At 50.5% G+C, this 21,599-nt stretch overlaps 1 protein-coding gene across 1 annotated transcript; it reads left to right on the plus strand.

The window, feature by feature from the left end:
• Positions 1 to 1,028: 1,028 nt before the first annotated feature.
• LOC308567504 (cilium assembly protein DZIP1L-like) lies at positions 1,029 to 21,207 on the plus strand (the record flags this gene model as incomplete). The annotated part of the gene is made up of 11 exons (XM_081159144.1): positions 1,029 to 1,529; positions 2,531 to 2,600; positions 5,298 to 5,422; positions 6,954 to 7,037; positions 10,056 to 10,086; positions 12,615 to 12,727; positions 13,949 to 14,129; positions 16,556 to 16,772; positions 17,246 to 17,418; positions 19,934 to 20,058; positions 21,067 to 21,207. The coding sequence occupies 11 exons, from the start codon at positions 1,029 to 1,031 to the stop codon at positions 21,205 to 21,207; spliced, it is 1,761 nt and encodes a 586-aa protein (XP_081015270.1).
• Positions 21,208 to 21,599: the final 392 nt, after the last annotated feature.

A 21,599-nucleotide genomic window follows, 5' to 3' on the forward strand; every position in this document is an offset into this window, starting at 1 on the left:
TTCGTGTACTTTTTCTTATCCTTTGCTATTACAAGCAGCACTGAAATGACAATTTTTGCACAAGCACCTTTGCACACTTGTATGAGTTTATCTGTAGAATTGTAATTCTTAGTAGTGGAATATTAAGTTAAAATTCCTGTTGTTTTGTCAAGTCACTTTTCAAAGAGAGAGAACAATTTCTATGTCTACCAAGAAAGTAGAGAGTAGACTCTGAGTCTTTGACAAAAAACTGGAGCTCTTTTCACTAAACCATTGGGTTTGAGACAAAAGGCCGTCGTGGACTGAGCACAGTCTGAGCACAGAGACACGGCCCTGTCTTGAGCACCCCTCCTCCCCACCCCCGCGGTGCTGGGCATCATTTCACTTACACCCCACGGGAGAGAACATAGTCATGTGGTGACACCCTACAGCCCGGAAAACTGGGAAAGGGAGCCTACCCCTGTCCGGCATGATCCTATAATGAGAGATGCAGAAGAGGGCAGTGGTGGACCTCCGGTGGCTCTGCCACCCGTGGCAAGTTGTTGGACTTTATCCTGAGGTCAATGTAAGGTTGCAGAAGGACCCACTAATACAACTGACAGTTTCCCCCAACAAAAAACTCTGGTAATGGACTTGGGCTTGGGGTATTCACTGAGAACCTACTATGTGCCAGGCACTAGGCTGGGCGCTTCCCCTGCCTCATTTGTAACCACCAACATGCAAGATGAGTCCCGTGATTCCCAATACACCTCAGAGGCTTAAAGGTGTGAAGCGATTTGCCCAAGACTGAGGATCTGAATCCACAGCTGAGTGACTGTAAAGCCCACACTCTTGCTTTCCATGGCTCTGGCCACATGAGTGCATAGCACTCACCCTCCAGCTGCTGTTCAGACCCCTCACTTCCCCGACTTAGGCTCCTGCTGGCCAGGTGTACGGCACGTGCAGCCCATGTACCTTGCCTAACTTGGACTCTCTTCTCATTTCCCAGGCCCTATCTGAGCTTTTTTGCTAGCTGCAGTTCCTGGGCTCTGCCCAGCGCTTCCTCGGTCATGAGATTATCCGCTCCTGCTGCTCAGGGCCGCCATCGTCCCGTCTTTGGGACCTATAGAGGCCCTCCCTTCAAGTTCCGGATTCGCTATGATAAAATGGACTGGAAGCGCATCAGGGCCCTGGATGTGGACCGTGTGATCCAGGAGGTGGATTTGGCAACCCTGCAAGAGTATATCACTAGCATCACCCTCGGCAAGTTGGATCACATGGGACTCAGCCAGTGGAAGGGGCTTCTGGACCCGGGGCTGCTCAAGGCATTGCGCCTTGCCCAGCTAATGATCGAGTACCTGCTGCACTGCCAGGACTGCTTGACCACCAGCGGTGCCCAGCTGCAGGCACAGCTGTGGGCCAGCCTGGACCAGCAGGAGCGTGTTCAGGAGGAGCTGAAACGCCTCGCTGAAGAGCTGAAGGTGGCCCGGGAGCAAAGACACTGGGATGAAAAGACAATCACTAACTTGGAGGAACTTATTCACAAGATGAGTGTCCAGAGCTATTATGTGGTGAGGAATATCAACAGGGGAAGGAGAGTGGGCGGGGTGGGCGCCCAGCTATCAGGTCACCTGGACAGCACCACACCCAGGGCCCTGAGGCCACTGTGGGCCATAGTCACTAGTTAGGAGCAGATTTTGGAGATGCTGCTCATGGCCAGAGGGCCTGAGTGCCTGAGGATGTCAGTTCAGGTTATACAGTGTGTGTGAGTGTGTGTGTGTGTGTGTGTGTGTGTGTGTGTGATCCATGTGTGCCAAGAGACGGGTAGAGTCAGTCTCATTCTGGAAAAAGATCTCCATTGTTCAACCAAGTGACAATTCATTAGCCAGAGCAGGATTTGAGCATTTGCATGTATTTACATGGAAACTGTGGTTTGGGACCAGTGCCCTGTAATAACTTGTCATGGTGACCAAGCCTGGTTCCAGGCTCTGAGGATGTAGGCACAAGTCCTGCTGGGGCATGTTTTCAAGAATTTCATAGTTTGAGGGTAGGTGGGACAGAAGGTGGTGTTTAAAAGAGCCTTGAATGCTCAGCACAGCTTGGTGGAGGAATGTTACGAGCAGTGTGAGAAGGGTGCTCAGGGTGACAGCTTTGGCCTACCTGAGCTGGGGTTTGGGCAGGACACGTGGCAGGAGAGGCTAGCAGAGCCCGGTCCCAAGGGCCTGAACGTCGAGGTAGGGCGTGGGTTTTATTCCGAACGCAGTGGTGACTGTCCCACTTTAGCTGCCTGGTTTCTGAGTGCCCTGCTGGGGGTGGGAACGGGGAAGCAGGGAAGAATGGGATGAGGGGAAGGGCGTGAAATTTGGAATGTGACACCTTGGAAGATATTCCCTGCCACGCTACATATACAGTGGGGGTGGGGTGGGGTGGACATCACTCCTTACTCAGTAAATGAAACTTCTTGGATCTGAAGCAGCCCAGGGGTCCCCAGTAACGGGAGTTTGGATACAGGGAGAGTCCCAGGTGGACTCAGGTGATTTAACCCTGCACTTCCCATGCTTCCTCTCTGCAGTGTCATCATTGTGATGTATCGTTCCCCAACACCACCTTTCTCCAGACCCACATTAAGCAGAGGCACGAAGGTATGGTGCAGGGTGGTGAGTCCAGGTGGCCCTTCTGAGTCTGCGGAAGGGGGGGCCCTGACTGGAGCTCAGTGGGTGGGGGGCACGCACATCACCAGAGCTGCCCTCACAGCCTCACCTCCGGTTGAGGGTGGGATGATCCCAGCACCCATCATGGGGGATCCCAATGGGCTGGGAGGGTTTCCGACCATGTGCGTAGGGAGAAGGAGCTGGCAGTCACACGGGCAGGCGCCAGTCTTAGCTTTGCCCCTTTCAGTTGCCGCCAGCGCTTCCCACTCTGAGTCTCAGCGGCTCTCACTACGAGTGGGGCAGTTAGACAGAGTGAATTTGAAGGGTCCTTCCCCCCAGCCTTCTGTGAATCTGCTGTTCTCTGATTCGGACCCGGAATGAGCATAAAGGGGGTTAATGAGCAATCAGACCAGGTCTTTGACTTTATTCTGTACATAAGCTCATTATGACATAATCACTGTAATTTTATGGTTTCAAATTCCAAAATGGTTAGTAAAGCTCTGTGTTTACTCCACAGAGAGATGTGCATGCTTTATATCCCTTTTTGAGGTTCAGTAAGAAATAGCTGTTAAAACATAGCATATAGGCATGAAAATATTAATATAATACAAAGATTGAAAAATCCCGTAATAAAACTGTCTTCTTATTTTCCCTCATTTTAATTTCTTTTCAAAGAAGAGACTTAGAGTTTCAAAACAGCACCATTTACTTAGTTACTGGCATTTATTGTATGTTTAATTACTCTTGGTTCTTTCTGCCTTGGAGGCTTCTAAAGAAAAACAAATTTTCCCTTTTCTTAAATATTTTTGATAAAAAGATATTTCTTTAAAGATATTTGTATACTCATGTTTATAGCAGCATTATTTACAGTAGCTAAAACTTGGAAACAACCCAAATGTCCATTGAAAGAGGAATGGATAACCAAATGTGGTCTCTACATACAATGGAATATTATTCAGCCTTAAAAAGAAAGGAAATTGGGGCATCTGCTAAGCATGGATGAACCTGGAGGACATTATGCTAAGTGAAACAAGTCAGTCACAAAGGGACAAACACTGTAATGATTTTACTTGTATGAGGTACCGAGTGTAGTCAAATTCACAGAAACGGAAAGTAGAATGGAAAGCAGGGGTTGGTGGGAGGGGGAATGAGAAGTTTGTTTAATGGGTATAGAGTTTGTGTTTCACAAGAGGAAAAGAGTTACGGGGATGGGTGTTGGTATCGTTTGCTCAACATTATGAATGTATTTAATACCACTGAACTGTACACTTAAAAACAGTGTAGATGGCAAACTTTACATTACATGTATTTTGCCACAATCAAAAAATTGAAAAAAGGTGCTGTTGATATAGAAAATTTAAATGCAAGAAGGTAGAAAAGAGAGAATAAAAGTCATGGCCGATACACCTGCAGGTAATATTTCGGTGTGTTCTCTGTCATTAATTTTCTGTATACATATATAAAGTATACTGTATGCAGTATTGACTTTGCTTATTTTCAATGAATATATATCACATTTCCAATGTCATTAAATCAGGTTTGTAAACACCATTCTTAGTGGCTGAATAATATCCCAACAAATGGCTATTCTAATTTATTTCTCAATTGAATTATTTCATAATATATGTGGGTTACCCAAAAATGTCCCTGTTATAAATCACACGATGATCAACATTCTTGTATGTAACTCTCTGTGCATATCCCTTCTTATTTCCTTAATGCAAAGTGCTGCAAGGAGAGGGAAGAAATGTCTGTAAAGCAACGTTGCTCCATTAACGTTCGTGACTGTTTTGATTCCTTTCTCAGCTCTCCTATTCCATACTCACCTCAAATCACTTATTAACCCAAATCAATTTCTAGTGCATGTAGTAATTGGTTGTTTGGAAAAGGTACAGCCTGAGAAAAGTCATATGTTGTTTCAAAGAAAGGCTTAGAATTTTAATAATAGTGTCATCTCTGGAATAGTTGTAAATATACTTGAAAAAGTAACAAATGTACAATTGGTGTCTTTTGCACTAACCCTTAACCTTAGCGCTCTATCAGAATGTGGTTTAGTTAGAAAGTTCTTTTATAATTCATTCTGAACCTGATTTTAACTTAAAAAATTTGAAGTACACACTTAAAGCAACCTTGGCCTAACTGTTCATTCATAATGCATGATGCCTTTCTTTCACTTGAAATGTAAAACTATATGCTTAAATGATATTATTGAAACATGTGGCCTTAAAACTACAATTATTTTCATTACTTTAAATTCCTCTCTGATTGCAGTCAGGATACAGAGGTATGTTCTTTGTATTAATAATCAATGTGTACACGCTAGTTCGTATTGTGCTTCAGTTACTCTAGGAGTTTTGCATTCACATTTCTATGTGTCAGTACAGTCAAAAGAGTTATTGTAAATGACGGTAACAGTTCACAGTTATGAAGCATCATGCCAGTCATTGTGCTAGGACTTTGCACGATCCCATTTTATCCTCACAACAACCCTCTGAGTCAGGTGCTATTATTATGTCCATTTCCCAGTTTGGGAAACTGAGGGTCAGAGAGGTTAGGTCATTGCCCAAGGTCAATGTGCAATGTAAGGGGCAAAGCTGTCTCAGACCGAGGTGCGTGATTGACGACGTAGGGTAGGAACTACACTCTACTGACGTTGTCACTTAAACTGGTCACCCGCTATTTTCACAGATCCCACAAAAAAAGGGAAGGAACAGGAAAAGTCCATTGAGGCGGCAGTGGAAGAACTGCGGTCTGAGCTAAATTCGGCCAAAGAGGAGCTGAAAGCCCTGTTGGAGAAGCAGTGGCTGCCTCAGGTGAGCATGGGGAACACACGCCAGGAGGCTCGGTTGTGGGCAGCCCCGGAGACCTGGGGTGCACATGTGTCCCACAGGCCTAAGTACTGGCTGGTCTCCAGGAGCTGGGAGGCCGAGCTCAGGGGGCATCTTCACAGATGTGGCAAATGACTTTAGGCAGTCTGGAAAGGAAAATGCCATTATTTTGCCAGACCTGTCAGGCCAGAAGTAGAGCAGGGAGTTGAACTTTCCTGCATTATTCAGCACCCTGGAAAGGCACTTGAATGTGAATTTTAACTTCTTACAGTTCACTCAGCTTTTCGAGGACAAAGCATGGGTCCTATTGTGAAAGCTTCAGAACCCAGCCCAAAAGAGGTTCTCAGTAAATATTTATAAAATGAAAGTACATAAACTTGTCTCACTCATTCCTTCATGTATTCCTTCACCATTCATGCTCTCAGCACACGTTTATTGAGCATCAACAGTGCCAGGCATTGTGAGGATAGAAAGACAGGAGAGGCATGATCTCCAGCCTCAAGGGACATGAAGGTTCAGGTAAAACTTGGCCACTCCAAGTCCAAACAGTGGGGACTCTGAGACGGATGTTCTATGGGTCTCCATGGTGACCTGCATGGACAAGGGGCCCTAGAAGTTTCTCAGAAAATATTTGCCATAATGCAGTATTAACAATTCTGGGGGGGAGGGGCGGTTATAGTTTTCTGTAGTGACCCGCCCCTCCCCTCCTAAACGTTTCCCCAGAGTGGTCAGGGGTGGTTTGTGGAAAGTAAGATGCTGCTTCACCATAGGGACCTCATGCTCCTAACCCCCAGCTCCCAGGCCCCCTTCCTGAGCTCAGCTAAACTCCCCGGCGCCCTCCCTCCCCGACACGGCGCTGCCTCACTGGACACCGGTAGACAGGTATCGATTTGAATTTGGGGTTGTTCAGAATCCGCCTCATCAAGGGTCAAAGGGTTGCTTCCGGTTAGCAAATTCTGAGTGTTGATAAATGAAGACATGACTTCTACCGTCGGTGCTTTCCTTTGAACTTGGGCCACATTCTCCTGAACTGGGACACCCCTTTTCGTTTTTGTCTTTCCCCCAAGGATTGCTTACGTGCTCATGCCTGTGTGTCTCACTGCTGTCTCCTCTCGCCTGACAGTTTATTATTTTACTTTTATGAAAGTATAGGAGCCAAACTGGATACAAAGTTTTCAGAGTAGTTGGATAATTGTTTTGTTGGTGTGTTTTTTAAATTCTGAGGGAAAACCTCAGTTAAGATTCCAGTTAGAGTGACTGTGAAAAGCACTGTAAGACAGGTTGTCTTCCGCTCTCCCCTGGAACCTGCTCGTCCCGTGCGCGGCCTGAGCTCTCAGGAGACCCCGGTGAAGGGGAACATGGGCTCGTGGGGATGTTCCAGGTGTGGGGATATCTAAGGAGGGCAGGCTGGCGTTTGTGGGAGGGTAAGGTGTGCCCTCTGCCACAGCTCAGGATGTAAAAGACCAAATCATGATTAGATCTCCATGTAAATTAAATTATGCCCTGGCCTTTTCAGAGCCTCAGGCCTCTGCAGGATGAGTTCAAGGAGCGACAGGCACAGGAGGAGATTCCAGCCCTGAGGGAGAAGGTGGAAATTGAGGTGAGCTGATCCCCCAGGCCCTTCTTCCCAGAGCCTGCCCAAAACCATGTTGGCGTCTAACCAAGCCTCTCATTTTTGCTCTGTGGTTTTGGGAAAGTTGAAAAACATCAGGTCCTATGTTTTCAGACCTTCCGCCAACACCTAAAAGGATAGAATGGGGTTCTTGGGGGGCTCAGTGAGGCTGCTGATATGCGTGTGTGCAGTGTCACATTTGCCTGGGATCTTTTCAAAATGCACACAGCTGTGTCTCCTGTTCCAGCCCTTGCCCTCCTTTTGACTCCAACCCAGTTCAAAACAACTCTTAGAAAGTGTGACGACCTATGGGACTTGAAGATATGTGGGATGGATCCTGTGGTGGGTGGCAAGTATTTCACACCTGGCTCTATGGAAGTAGAAAATCTTTGATTTGCAGCATTTGTTACTTTCTGTGGTATCAATAGTCCCACCATGGCCGACTTCATGCTACCACTTGAGGTCAACAAATATGGAATTGGAGATTTGTGTCCAATCTGCTCTCGTGAGCTGGTTGGAGGTGGCACTGGTCACCACTGGATGTGTCAGCACAGTCCAGTTATGTGTGGTCTGTGTCACCGATAATTAGCTCCACGTCAAGGAAGGGCCTTTGGCAGTCAGTAATCATGCTGTCCTTCTGTCTCTCCTCTGCAAGGTTGTTGAGAAAGAGCTTCGTGGCTAATAGTCAGCAGTAAAGTGTTTCCACCGCTGGGCGTTTCACCAGCTTCACATTAAAAAAGCCATTTTTTTTCTATGAAGTCTGTTCACATCCTTTGCCTAGTTTCACATCTTTTGCCTGTTTCTCTATTGATTTCCTTACCAATTCCTGAGTTCGCATCAGGCATGGAAATTAACCCAAACTGTTGTCCTGTTGTGACCATTTTCCAGTTTTCTATTGGTCTTTCAATGCTGTTTAACAGGACCTTGGCCATACACTTTGAATAATGTTTATGTAGTCAAAGTTTTCAAATTATTAATCTTGTGTTTATGGCCATTTTGAGATTAGAAGAAAATTCCTGTTTTCTTTCAGTACTTTTATGGCTTTATGTATTTATTTATCATTCATTTGGCAGATTATGAACAGGGCGGGAAAAGCCAAGTGCCTTACTGGAGTCCACACAGGGCATGGATAGTACCAGGGGTGAGATCAACCCTAGCCTGGCAGGGGAACGCAAAGCCTGTGTGCACTGTGTTCTCAGACATAATTTCTTAACCAGCAGCCTTTTCATGAGTTAACAGCCTCTGATGCGGTGGTCAGATACACTCGTGTGATGACAGGCACTCACTAAGCTCCGTCTCCGAGACCTGGCCCAGTGCCTCTTCACCTACTGCTCACGATTCTCTGCCCCATCCAGGCTCACCTGCCCTTCTGAGCCCCAGGTCCCTGCCGAAGGGCATCTTTCCCCAGATGTCCCCCGCATGGCCTCAGGTCCTCGCCATGGTTCTGATAGCGCCCTGCACACGGCTTCCATGGGCTGAGCACCCACTGCCACTGTCTAGCCCCCTCTTTGTGTACCTGCACCCCTTGCTGTTTCTGCTTTTCTGTCCTCCCAGCCATGCCTCACCCAGGTAACATTCCTACCCTCTTCCCGCTGCTTTTCTTTTCACTGTTCACCCCCACAACACGAGGCTCTTCACTGCTGTGGCCATTGTGGTCTGGTCCAGAGGTTTCTTCCTTATGTTACCAGAACCCATGTTTGTAAATATTTCAGTTAGGAATGTATTGGCTAAACAGAGCACAATAGACCCCTAGGGTGTGTTTTGTATTTCTGTATTGTCACACCAATAGCGGTGACTGTTGCTGGCCTCAATTTTGCAGCAAAATTATACATCAGCAACTCAGACTCTGGGTCTCTTTTTATCATCTTCCGAATGTTTAGTTTTCTCGTGTTTGACGCTCATAGTTGCAGGATGGCTGCCATGGCCCCAACTATCAGAACCATATCCAGTTGGGAAAGTTAATGAAAAGGTCAAATCCTGAGACTTCTGCTTCTATTCTGTTGGTCTCAGCTGTGTCTCATGGGTAGCTATAGCTGTAGGGAAGCCTAGGAGGTGAGTAATCTCTTTAATAGTGTCTGGAATAGAGTTAGCAAAGCAAGAAAGAGTTGGATGAGCCATTAGCCAGAAGGTAATAGGAAGCCACTCAAATTAAGCAGGAGAGGGAATCCGTTGTGTTTGTCAACAGGGCGTCTCCCAGAGCTCCAGGTAGGGAGCAGCTGGGTGTGGGAGGAACCTGGGACCAGAGACAGGAACACGGTCAGGAGCTTCCCTCTGCTGCCTGTTTGCTCCTTTCTCCACATCTACTTCTAGTTTTCAATTGTGACTCTGAGGACCAGCTTCCATTCCTTATGTGTTACACATGACAAAACAAAGAAGGACACACACAAACCAAGAAACCCCAACCCAAGAGCAGTGGGGTGCCGACAGCTCTTGCCTCCACACATATGCAGTCCAGGATTCTCTGCCCAGACCTGGACAGCCAGCTTTGTCTGTGGCGTGGGGCCACACTGTCACATGTGGCTGCCCTGTCCACGTGGACAGAAGGAGAAGCAGCACTTTCTGGAAAGGGGGTTTGAGCAGATAATTCAGTGACTGTCCCCATTATGCCTCCATCCACCTAGGGGGCACTCAGCTCAGATGTCCACAGTACAGGATGGGCACCTACCTGGCCCTGGCTGTTTCCACCCATTGTACCAAGAGTACTGACTGTGTGCCTGTCCCACTCTGTTTCCATGGGGCTCCGACCTTCAACCAGTCTTGCCTCCCCACCATGGGAAAATAAAGCATGGTTCCATTCAGATTGCTGCCATTCAGCCTCGGTGCCATCCCCTCACATACGGAAGGCAGCAGGTGTGTGGGTTTGGGCCGGTGTACTGTGAGCGCCCTCCAGTTGTAAGGGGGGCGTGTGGAAGCAGTGGCTGTCCCTTCTTCACGGTGCTAGGCAGAGTGACTCCTTGAGCAGAGGTCCCTGCTGGCTGTAACCCGCTCTCGTTTTCATCTTTGCAGAGCCAGACGGTGTGTCACAGGAAGGAGGAGGGTAAGTCTGCATGGGATGGTCTGTGTCATGCCTGGCGGTTGTCCTGGCTTCTTCTCTTTCCTGCCCCACACCACTCGATATATAGGATGGGGGTGAAGGTGTATGGGGTCAGGCTCTCTGGCTGGGCGAGGGAGGGTAAGAAGACCTTTGCTTCTGGGACAGACAGGGCTCCTCCTTGTAGCAGCAGGGTTTCTTGCCTGGCCTGGTCTTCTCTGGAGGGAGGTGGAGAAGTGGGGAAAGGAAAGGATCCTGGGGGAAGTGATCGATGGAGCAGAGCCCATGAACCCGTTCTTTCTAATTCACCTTGCCTGTGGTTTAGCCCATGGACCTTTGCCTGTTCCCAATGTATAGCAAGTTCACCCCGAACCTATGTGACTGTGGCAGGTTTGGAATATCACTCGTTTTTGGGGGGCTCTGGTGTGCTGGGGTGTGTGTGCATGTGAGTGTGTGAGTGTGTAATGGAGTGCAGGTGCTAGCATGTAAAGGCAGGCCATAAGACAGGGCGGTGCTCTTGCTTGGAGACCTTGACCAGCTTCTTATGAAACTGGCCCCTTTTACTCCACCCTGCCTCCCCTGTCCTATCCCTAGAGCTACCCCTCTGCCTTTTCTTGCAATCCCACAGTCTCCTCCCATGTCCTGCCTTGAGGCTCCACATTTCTTTCCCAGTCTTGCAACCAGTTCAGAGAGGCACTGTTCCTATGGCCCTGAGCTTCCCAGGGTGGGGGCTGGATATGTGCCATGTGCTTCGCCAAGCACTTCAGGTTCCTGGTCTCATTACCTGATCCCCATGGTTTCAATGTGGGATGGGCATTAACATCCTCATTTGTGAGGTGAGGACACTGAGGCCGAGAGAGGTTCAAGGACTGGCCAAGGGGAGCTCAGCTAGAGAGGGGCAGGGCTGGCCTGTGAACTCTGCTCCTTCTGCCTCCAGATCCCGTGGTTGTGACCACCGCTCCATCCCACCTGTTGCTGGGAAAGATGACTAGAGGGCTCACTTTTTCCGACTAGCGCCCACATGCAGTCCCACCTTTTCTCTAAGTCTCAGATGGGTCCTGGGCATTGGAGGCACTAAATGCTCCTTCTCCTCAGGGAGCTGTGGGGGCCCGAAGGCTGTGGACACGGAGAAGGGCTCTTCCAAGGGAGGCAGGCCCTCATTTTCTTCCCCGGTGTCCCAAGGCTGAGAACAGATTTGCAGCCCTCTCCATTGATCAGATTGTAGCTCCTTAATTGTGCCTGGCCACCTGAACCTGGGTGAAGGGAACTAGGGCCTGAAGGCAGAAGGGTGTGCAGTGAGAAGCAGGTCCCCCTACTCCTAGGCTGCTGAGCTCCACCTCCAGAAGGTGTGCTCGGTCGGGCTGGAGCGGGATCTGAGAATCTGCGTTTCTAGTGAGTTGCCAGGTGCAGCCGGTGCTGTGGCTCACACTGGGAGAACCAATGCTCCAGAACAGTTGGTTCTCAGGCTTGGCTGTTTGCTAGAAGATCTGGGAGTTTACAAAATAAATATTAAGGCCTGGGGCCCACCCTCAGAGACTCTGATGAAATTAGCTTGGGATGGGGCCCAGGTGATTCAGACATACAGCCAAGTTGGAGTTGACCACCCTCCACTGTGACTTTCTTGAGTGTTTTCTTCTGTGTCCCCGGCACCCAGCACTGGCCTGTTCACACTCATGTTACTTGTCAGTAAATGTCCCTTGAGTGCATCAAAGGGCTGGTCCAGCTCTAACTGGAGGGTCTCCCCTCTCTCTCCCCACTGGACCTGAAGAGCTGTTCTCCGTGCTCCCTGTCTCACCCTGGATAGGCCCTTGGTAGCATTTTCCTTGTAATTCCTAATTGTGTTACACTCTGGGTCGGTACTTCTTAAGGTGTGTTCTGTGGCTCACCTCTATCAGCATCATCTGGGCAAGTTAAAATGGAGATTGCAGAGCCCTTCCCCAGACCTATGGAACCAGACTCTGGAGGGTGGGGCCAGGGAATGTATGTGGCTTTTGAACCCTGTGATCCAGATGTTACTGCAACTGGAGGGAGAGCACCTGATCTCAACAGTAAAGCTGAAGAGAGCATGGAGCCATCTATCCTGTGCACTATTTTATCCCCTTAAAGGGGACAGAATTTGACATAGCTTTGGGAAGAGGGCGTCAGGTGGCGCCAGTATTGGCTGGAGTTGGCAGTGACAGGGCCTGGGAGCTTGGATCAGAATGGAGTCAGGGAACAAGCTGCTGCCAGGACTCAAGTGCCTGACAAAAGCCTGGAGCCCCGAGTTTTTTCTGGGATCAGGAGTGAGCCCAGATCTCAGAGGTCCAGACTGGAAGGGAAGGGAATCCTGAATGTGGGCAGGGGTCTGAGGTGGTGGTGCCCAGGAACAGAAACAACAATTTGTGACCCAGGGATGGACACTGGGACAGTGTCCCTGAGCTCACGGGCGGGAGCCCGAGCACACGGGGTGAGCATGAGCCAGGTGGGTGCTGTGGGGCTGTGGGAACACAGGTTCTGGGCACCAGACTGACCTTGTTGATTGCCATGTGCTGCAGAGCTGGAGGACTCCTTGGACGAACGGGAGAAAGTTCTGGAAGCTCCGAAGGGAAAACGCAACTTGCTGAAGCGAATCAAGCGAGCTCTGCATCACACCATTCCAGACAGAAGGGTAAGCAAGGGGGTAAAGAAAGTAAGTTCTTAAGCTGACAAGGCACGATCGTTCCTTACATTCTAAGCTTGTTCGTCTTATTTGTTCAAGCAGGGGCACCTTTGGTGTCTAGGAATATAAACCCACGAGGCTTCTGCCCCCAGGTCTCGGTGGCAGTGTGGTCGCTTTGCTCTGTTTCCTCCAATGGTCACTTGAGGTGCCCCCTGTTTCCTGACCTCTCCGTGCTCTCTGCTCATTGGTTACTTTCTTCTGGGTCTCTATTTCTGACAAAGGGAATTGAATTGGCTCAGTCTGGCCTCTGGGTGTGTCCCTTGGGCTAAGTGTCCATCATCGGTGGCACACGTGGCCACACACACTCAGCAGGTGGCTGTGGATGAGCAGGGCCTGAAAGCTCTGTGTGGTACAAATTGGGATTTGAGTGCTGTCGCTCCCTCGTGCCCGTGTTTAACCAGAGCATGCATATTAGCGTTAAAGGCAGCAATGGAATCTGTTATTTAATAAAAGCACACCTGGTCACTAAAGGAGCCGGGCATCCTGTCCTTGAAAATACTATCTGTGTGGACTAAGATGAGAACAAAAACGGGCTCCTAGTTTACTTTAGTGGCGCTGCTCTAATCTTTGACTCTTTTCAGCTCCTGCTGAAGCTGACGCTGGCCCTAAGTTCAGGCTTGATTAGAACATTTCTCTCTAACCTTGAATGAACGCTCATGCTGGACTTAGATGCCTCCCAAGCCGGAGCTCCCGCGGGCTCTGGGTAGATGTGAAAAGCCCAAGCAGCTTTCAGTAGGTCTCAGAGGGGACCTGGCATTTGTTTTTCGCAGTAGTTTTTCAAACGTTGTTAGTCACAGAGGACAAGGTGTCTGGCATAAGGATAGTGCCTGGGGGACAAAAAGGAGCAAGGCAGGGTCTCCGGTGCTGGATTCAGTCTGCTGGTGGAAAGGCACGGCCCGGCTGAGCCCCGGCGCTGTGGTTGGGGCATTGTGCACAGCCCCTTTCTGTCCTCTTGCTGTGCGAGTTTTGCGGGGCCCCCAGGCCCTAAACCAGCGCACTTTCAGCAGCGGGTGAAGCTGCTGCTGGCCCTGCTCTGACACTCAGCTCTCCCTGGCCCTGGGAGCGCCTGGCACTGACCACAGTGGCTCCCGGGCCAGCAGCAGGTTTAAAGGCTTAGGGAAGGGGCTGCAGGGGAGCCCTGTCTCCAAAGGGGATCTTCTGTCTCTCTAGGATGCGAGGGTAATGCCCACTGTGACTCTGAGCTACCACGAGAAAGTACAGCCGGTGAGGAGGGAAGAGAAGTCTCCTCGTTTTCTGAGTCCGAGGGAAAAGCTGGTCAGAAAAGCCCCCGGCGGAGAGGAGGCGGAACAGAACAAGGCCTCAGTGGCCCAGCCAGGGAGGAAGGTTTCAGGTAAGCTGAGGAAAGGGCTTGCCCAGGGGCTGTCACCTGGGAGGGCCTGGCTTTGTTTGCACATGAGGTGGGTGGCTGTAAGGGTGAGATGGTTGGGTCCTCACGGTGACTCAGTCTGAAGATTTCTGTGGGGGAAACAGAGTCAGGGCTGGGGTGGGGTGGGGTGGGCACCTGGGTCCCTGATGTTTGCAGAGGAGAGCCAGCCAGAGCTTGTGGGCAGCGGAACTCTCCTGCTGAGATCTGCTCTTTCCTGGGCAGCTTAGCTCTGCACAGCTTTGCTTACTCTGACTGCGGGTGAACTTCGTGCTCAGAGGGAGCAGCTCCCCGGGTGCCTGGCTCTGTGACCCGGGCCTGGGAGCTGGGCTGCAGGCAGAGGCAAACAGCAGTCAATGGACACTCTGTTCTGACCAGGGGTTGGTGAGTGGCTGGGCCAGTTCTGCCTGAGGACGAATCCTTCCTTAGCTCAGCCCTGTTCCTTGCCTGGGGTCTCAGCTGCTTCTTTGCCCCTGAGGCTCACTACAAGGGAAGGCCGGGTGGTTCTTGTGGAAGATTCAAGGAGGTGGGCAAGGACCGTCCAGTCTCTATCCTCAAGGAACTTCAGGAGCAAGGGAACTTGTCTTCCTAATTTCAGGAGCCTCCCCAGTGCTAACAGCCATCCGTAAGCTCACGGACATTTACTTGGACAAGTACAAAATGGGTGTTTTATGTGTAAAAGGGATGACATTTTATGTAAAAGTGTCAAAAAGATAACACAACAGTTGGTAGGCGAAGATGGTAAAATTGTATCCAAATAGGGGAAACTCTGTCCTGTGGAGTTCAAATTTTTGGCCTTAACGTTTCTAAGGAAAGGACAGTTGTTAGTCTTGCACAGAAATCGCAGAAGGGTATTAGTCCTGGTTGCTAAGCCGCCTTTCACACTTCAATTTAAGTTCTCAGCCCTGTGCCTCTAATGCTCACTCATTCCACTCATTCATTGAGTGCTGTTTACTGAGGTTGATGTGTGCCAGGACCTGCCACGTTAGCTAGGAAACCAGTGGGGACTAGTGATGGGATGGAGCCAAATACAGGGTGGTGGGAGCTCTGAGGAGAGAGGGGACAGGCAGTTAGGGAAGGTGACGGAAGCCCCTCCTAGTCCCCGCTTCCAAGAGAAGGGAAAGGCGTCCTGCTCTTCCAGGCGCCACCCTCCCCTGCAGCCCTGGCCCTGTAGTCCTGAAGCAAGAGTGAGAGTCCACCCCCCAACCCCACCTCTCTTCTTTCCCTGGTCCTGAGGTCCTGCCTTCTCCAGCGCAGGTCACTGTGAGGTGACACTGTTTTCATAGCACTTTGTAGACCTCCTTGCCAGCACTTGCCCACAAGCCCTCTCTCTAGGGACCACGCGGAGCTGTATAAATGCTCACCTCCTGTCTCTGCTCACACTGTGCTGCTTTTGTTTTGGGGCAAAGCTGTGGGATGTAGAAAGGCAGTGGCAAGAGGCCTAGATTTGGGGCGACCAACATCCTGGGTTTGTATCTGCCTCTCGCTTCCATGGAATCGTGGGCCTTGATCGAGGCTCTGAATCTCTGGAGGCCTCAGTAAAGTTGGGAAACAGTCCTCTCTGAAGGCGTCTGGGCTAAAGGACATTGTAAGTAAAGTGCTCAGCTGGTGTCTGTGCCTCGCACTGCAGCTTTTATTGTTATTAATTCCTCTCAGCACGTTTTCTTCCCCTTCTCTTCACTTCACACTTTCCTGGAAGGTCCATTCTGAGTAACCGAGCTCTCTGAGATCAGTGTCTTTCAGCGTTTGACCCTGAACCACATACAGTAAGAAAGTCATTGTACACTGTTACTCAGTCCACATAGGCTTCGTCAACAGTCTTTACTCCAACTCCCTGTGATGAGCTTTATCTCCTCTCTCTGTGAAAGAGAAATGCTGATTTTGGATCCCTCTCTCTCCAATGAGTCCTGATGCCATTGGAAAATGAGGGTTGTGCCTAACTGCCTGCCTTTAGCACTGAAGCCACAGGCCTAGTCCCAGGAGGAAAGTGTGGATCTTCATGGCCCATGTGGTCCTCTGGGGACTTCTGGTGACCACAGGGTCTTCCTGCAAAGCTGAGGAAGGGGTGTGGATAATGTGTGGGGGGAGGTGGAGAGTAAGGGAGTGAGTGGCAGACCCACTGGGCTCCTCTTTAGATCTGCTGACTCCTATGTGTCTCCTGGAATGATGACATGGCCCTGGAATACCAGCCACTCTCCTGGTCTCTGATAAAACTGTGGGTCCCTGCCCTGAATCTGGCCGGCCGTGGAACACATTCCTAAGTTGGCTACTGTGGTATCTTACAACAGAGTGACCTATCCATTTCCGGTGTGTCGGGGCCTCTTTCCGTATCCGCTCTGGCGTGAGAAGCCAGATGGGCATTCACTGAACCTCATTCTTGTCTTTGTTTCTAGTCAAAAGCCGAGAGAGCCGTCTGGTCACCAAAGAGGTCCAGTCAAAGACCTCGACCCAACACAAGGCATTGCCATCCAACCTGGGAGAACCCCCCGTGTTAATTCCACATTACTATGGCATCAATGACCCTGGCCGTGCCCAGGTGCCCACCCTTAGGGTGACCACTAGAGCCCAGGGCAATTTCAGGACCCCAGATTCTCAAGTGCCTTTGATCAGGTGAGCCGCCGACTCTGCACTGTCACTGGGTTTGTGGTTCGGCTCCGGGCCTCAGGCAGCTCTGTTCTGGGCTCCCCACAGGCTTCTCCAGGAAGGAGAGGGGCAGAGACAAGTGAGGGGCTGAGGCGGTTGGGGGGCAATGAGTTGGAGATGCCTCAGGTAGGGTCCAACCGGAGCTCCCAAAAGAGACTGAGGTCCTTTGCTCCCAGCAAGACAAACGTCCACTCTCCTGACTCACCTCTTCCCCAAGCCCAGGTTGCCACACTGGAAGGACTGGGTCCTCATGTCCAAAGAGAGGAGCTGGCTTGGCTGCTACACCCTAGGGAGACTTCTGGCTGCCTGCTGGGCCCAAGGGAGGGAGTGGGAAGCCTCTGGGAAAACCTAACATGCTTGTAATTAGTGAAGTGTGCCTTTGAAAGTTTTCCTTTCCATGCTTCATCTCTCCTCCTCCATGTCACTGTGGTCCCATTCAGTTCTGAACAGAACTTGAAGAGAGATTCTGGGCAGCATGCAGCTCCCAAGCCTCCGCGAGCTCCAGCCAGGTTACGACCCCAGTCAGAGGACAACTGGGACTTGTCAGACAAAGATCCTTTGGAGGGGAGCTCCCGGGCTCCTTACAACGGCTCACGTACCCGCCCTTATACTGGTGAGTGGTCTGGACCAGTGGGGTAGCCCTTCTGCAGCCCAGATTCCTCCAGGTCCTAGAAATGCCCTTTGAGTTCCTTTGGGTTTTCTGATTGGACAGCTCATTACTGTGCCTTGGGGAGAACAGTCCTCCTTTCCCATTCCTGGAATGGCAGAGATATGGGGAGCAAGATAGAATTTGAGTGACGTTTATTGTAGCCCTTGTTTTGTCATTGAATTGTTCAACTCTTGGAGGTTGTGGGGAGCCCACTCCTACCTCTCCTCTTCCAGGTACTGAACTGACAGTGACTAAACCAGGTGACCAGGTACACCGAGATCAAAGCCTTGCTCTGTTATTGGTGACAGGGCCCAGTGATGCCTAAGGCATCAGCTTCCTGACAGAGCTGGATTGATTGCTGAGGCCAGGTGGGGCCTCCCTCTGGATTTGCAGCCTCCCAAATCCAGATCTTGCCCATATTTGCCATGGTCTGGGTCTGCAGAGAAGACCCTAAGCTGGTGGCTTAAACAGGCAGCTGTGGGGACAGTCCAGCTGCTTTCCAAACCCAGTCACTGGTGGGGGGAGAGGGTCTGAGAGAAAAAGGAAGTCAGCATTCCTGACCCTCTCCCAGCTGAAACATGGCCCAGGGGGTGTTGCAGTGACTCTGCTTGGCTAGTTCTGTGGGTAGGAGAGGGTAGGAAAGTGTAGGGAGACACTGAGAGGGTGTCCCTCTTAAGCTTGGCTAACCCTGGGGGTAGAGCAGCGATTCCCTCCCCCAGCCCATGAGGTAAGGCATCTGCATAACTGCACCCACCCTTACAGATGTGGAAGCTAAGCCTCTGAGACCTTCAGTTACTCGTTCAAGATCACAGAACCGTGTCATGGAGAATTGATTCTGGGTTATGTCTTTGAAGCTAATGTGCTGGAGTTATTGTTTGTTTTGTTATTTGTAGAATACTTTTTCCCCAGAAAGAACTGCCTTTAGCCATTGCCCAGCAGGAAGTGTATCCGCACGGCCTCTTACGCTGCTTGAGTTCATTAGCGCCAGACCAAGGGCTTGTGGTCACCGGGTTAACTATCATCTCAGTTTCCGCTAGGTTCAGCGACAACGAACATTTTGACAAATATAGTTTCCTGTAACACACAGTCTACCAAACATAAGTTTTTGTAACAAAAGAATAGGGGAAGGTGTGGTTTCCCTGCCAACCTTGAGACAGAGGATGACAGCCTCAGAGATTGACAATGAACCCTCACAGCAGGCTGCCTCGGATCTCCCCAGGTCATCTTTGGGCCACATTACTCCTTTTGGTTTTACAGGAAAGTTCTTTTTCCTTTTCAGCAAAGAAACTTAGACAGAAATTTAGCTCGTTGGTTTAAAGGGCATCATAGAAATGAAGCTAAGCGTTATGGTTAACTGGAATGAATGCATCCATTCAAGTTGTCACTTTCTATCTAACAGGTTACAATGACAAATTGAGCATTTTCTTCTCAAAACAACTAAATCAACTCCAATTCTTTTAAGATTTTCTAAAAACTACCAGTGGAAAGGTCATTGGCTTCTGGCTTCAGTTGCATTTTCTAGCCCAGGCTTACTTAAAGAATATGAAACAGAGAGTTGTGTCTTTCCAAAGCCAGCCTGTGGCTGCCCTGGCATGTGAGCCTAGGCCTGTGCAGTGTGCAAGCCCATGCTGTTAATGGATCCCGCAGAAGTTCATCCAGTCCACAGCTTATTTCAGGCCTGCTGGTCCATCAGAATCCACCAGACTGAGTCTTTAGAGAAGTGCTGATGGTCTCAGGAGTCCTCAGGTCCAGTTCGGGCTCTGTCACTTGTTACTTACCTACTTGTCCTTGTGTGAAGGGTTTCTGTTCCTCTGTTGTAAAATGAGGTATCTGGAGAAGATGATGACTGAGGGGTGAGGAACTTTGCCTGGTACATTGTAGGCACTGAAATATTCCCTGAAGGATTGAATCAGGGAGCCAAGGGCTTTTGTAGCTCCAAGAGTCTATCCTGCCCTCAGACATTTGACTCCTAGGAAGCCGAGCTTAGCTCCCTCCTTCTTGCTGATTCCTGAGGCCTGGACATGCACCTCATTTGCCAGGTCACCGGGAGCCATAGATAACGCACGTCACTGCTCAGCTCCCTTCCTGCATGGAGTGTGCAGAGAGCACGTCTGGCCTGCAGCCCTCCTGTGCTGAGTCCCATCTAGATCCCTCCCTGTCTCAGTGACGTGGTGAGGGAGGGGGTGCCTGCCCGTCTGTCTTGCAGTTCATGTCCCAGCTGAGCGAGGCCAAAGGAAGGGGCTCCCTGAGCCACCCGCCCAGCCGTGCTGTGAGGTGCGGCTACATTGTCGGGATGCCCAAGGCCTCTCCCTGAGGCACACGTCGCCGGGGGCTTCTCCCTCTCCTCGCCCTGGTCTTTTCGGTCGCCCTTCCTCTGCCTTTGACCCTCTCTGGACTCCCTCTGTCCGCACTGGAGCCTGGACCTCACAGAAGGTCGCGGCCTTCACTCCCTGGGCTTTTCCCTCTGGTTGCCTTGCAGTGAGGCGAGTGCTGGTGATGAGCCGGGAGGAGTGGGAGCAGGCGAAGAAGGTTGCAGAAGGGGCCAGTGTGCCCCTGCCCGGCGCCGCGCCACCGCAGGCTGCCACGACGGAAGGGAAGCCTCAGGTAGGGTGCGGGACTCTGGCAGGTTGCCCTGCAGTTAGTTCCCTAAAGGACCAGCTCCAAGTCTGGGGGCGTGGGGTGGGCCTGCGGGAGGGTCCAGCGAGTGTCAGCCTTGGCCCCAGCGGGACGTTGGAACTGACCTCACTGTGCAGACAGGGCCGCTTTCAAGTGCTTCCTGTGTCCATGTTAACAATAGAAAACCTTTTGGTTTATGACACAAGCAGCTCCTCGGTAGGTTGTTTCTCCCCTTTCCTGCCTCTGATGGAGCCTGGCCCAGGCTCGCTGCCTGCCTTCCTCGGTAGCTGGTCTCTTCTCCCTCTGGCTCATCCCACAGGGGCCCCCCCCCTTCCTTCACTCTTGAGGACCCCACACAGGCCCCGTGCCAGTGGACTTCTTCCCACGGGGCGGGTATTGCAGTGGCATCAGACACATCACAGTGGGCGACAGCATACAGTGGGAGGATTTAGACACTTTGTTCTAAATATTCAAGGCCATTCCTCTCACGGAGAATGTCCTGATGGCCTTGTGTCTCTCAGGCTTGAGCCATCGTAATGTTTAGAGCTCAGATGCTCATTTTCCTCCACCATCACCAGAGCCTCCTCACTGCCCTCCGCCCCCCAGGCATGAAGAGCTCCCACATCCTGTCACTTTCTCAGGCAGAAGAGGGGCTCCCTGGGATGGCCAATGCTGTCGCCCTGCCATTCAGAAGTTGTGGGCAGTCACGGCTTGGTTCTTGGTAGCATCTATCCCCCGACCCTTGGCTTTTACTCTATAATCCGTTGGGTTTGTTGTGCAGCTCTTGTGTGTTCTTAATGAGTCCAAAGCATTGAAAAGACATCCCTTCCTTTCCCCACATTGTGAAAGAGCATCCACAGCCCAAAGCAAGAGCAGCCTGATCTGCCATAGTTCTTTCCAAGGAGCTTGAGGAGCAGTGTCTCCCTACTTTCTTCCAAGCCCCCATCTTATCCCCGTGGCCATCCTGCATTTTCTTCTTCCCTTTATCTCGTGCAGTTTTCTGATGAGAGTGACATCGAAGAAATTATTTTGCAAGATGTCCCACGGGTCGTGGGCAATGGAAAGAAATCTCAGCGCCCAGAGAAGGATGACGTCAGCAATAGGACCCCTGGCAAACACAAGATCTGTAACTGGTGATTCTGCCCCAGAGCCGGGCTGAGCAGAGGACCCGGCTTTTTGCCGGGCTTGGGAAAAACAGCTCAGGTCCCACACCACCTGAAGACACTGCTGGGTGTATGTGTCTTTTTAGAAAAAGGGAAAAGGGGGTGGGGGTGGGGGTGGGGCAGGGGCTGAAATAAGCATCTATTTTTTTCTCTTAATATTAGTGTAACTATTATTTGTGCCAGCATTGGACAAATAAACTTTCTTTGAAAATGACTTTCAGCCTTGGAAACTGTCTTTTTTGTTTGCTTAACATCTCACAAAAGTGTTTCTCATTTGCAAAACCTAATCCAGACTTCAGCTGGCAAAGGGTCACTTAGACATGCAGTTCCTCTCAGGTTCTAGCCCCAGAATTACACAGTGGGCAG

This window comes from Miniopterus schreibersii, assembly GCF_964146895.1.
Source record: "Miniopterus schreibersii genome assembly, chromosome: 15".
In the NCBI taxonomy this organism is placed as follows: Eukaryota; Metazoa; Chordata; class Mammalia; order Chiroptera; family Miniopteridae; genus Miniopterus; species Miniopterus schreibersii.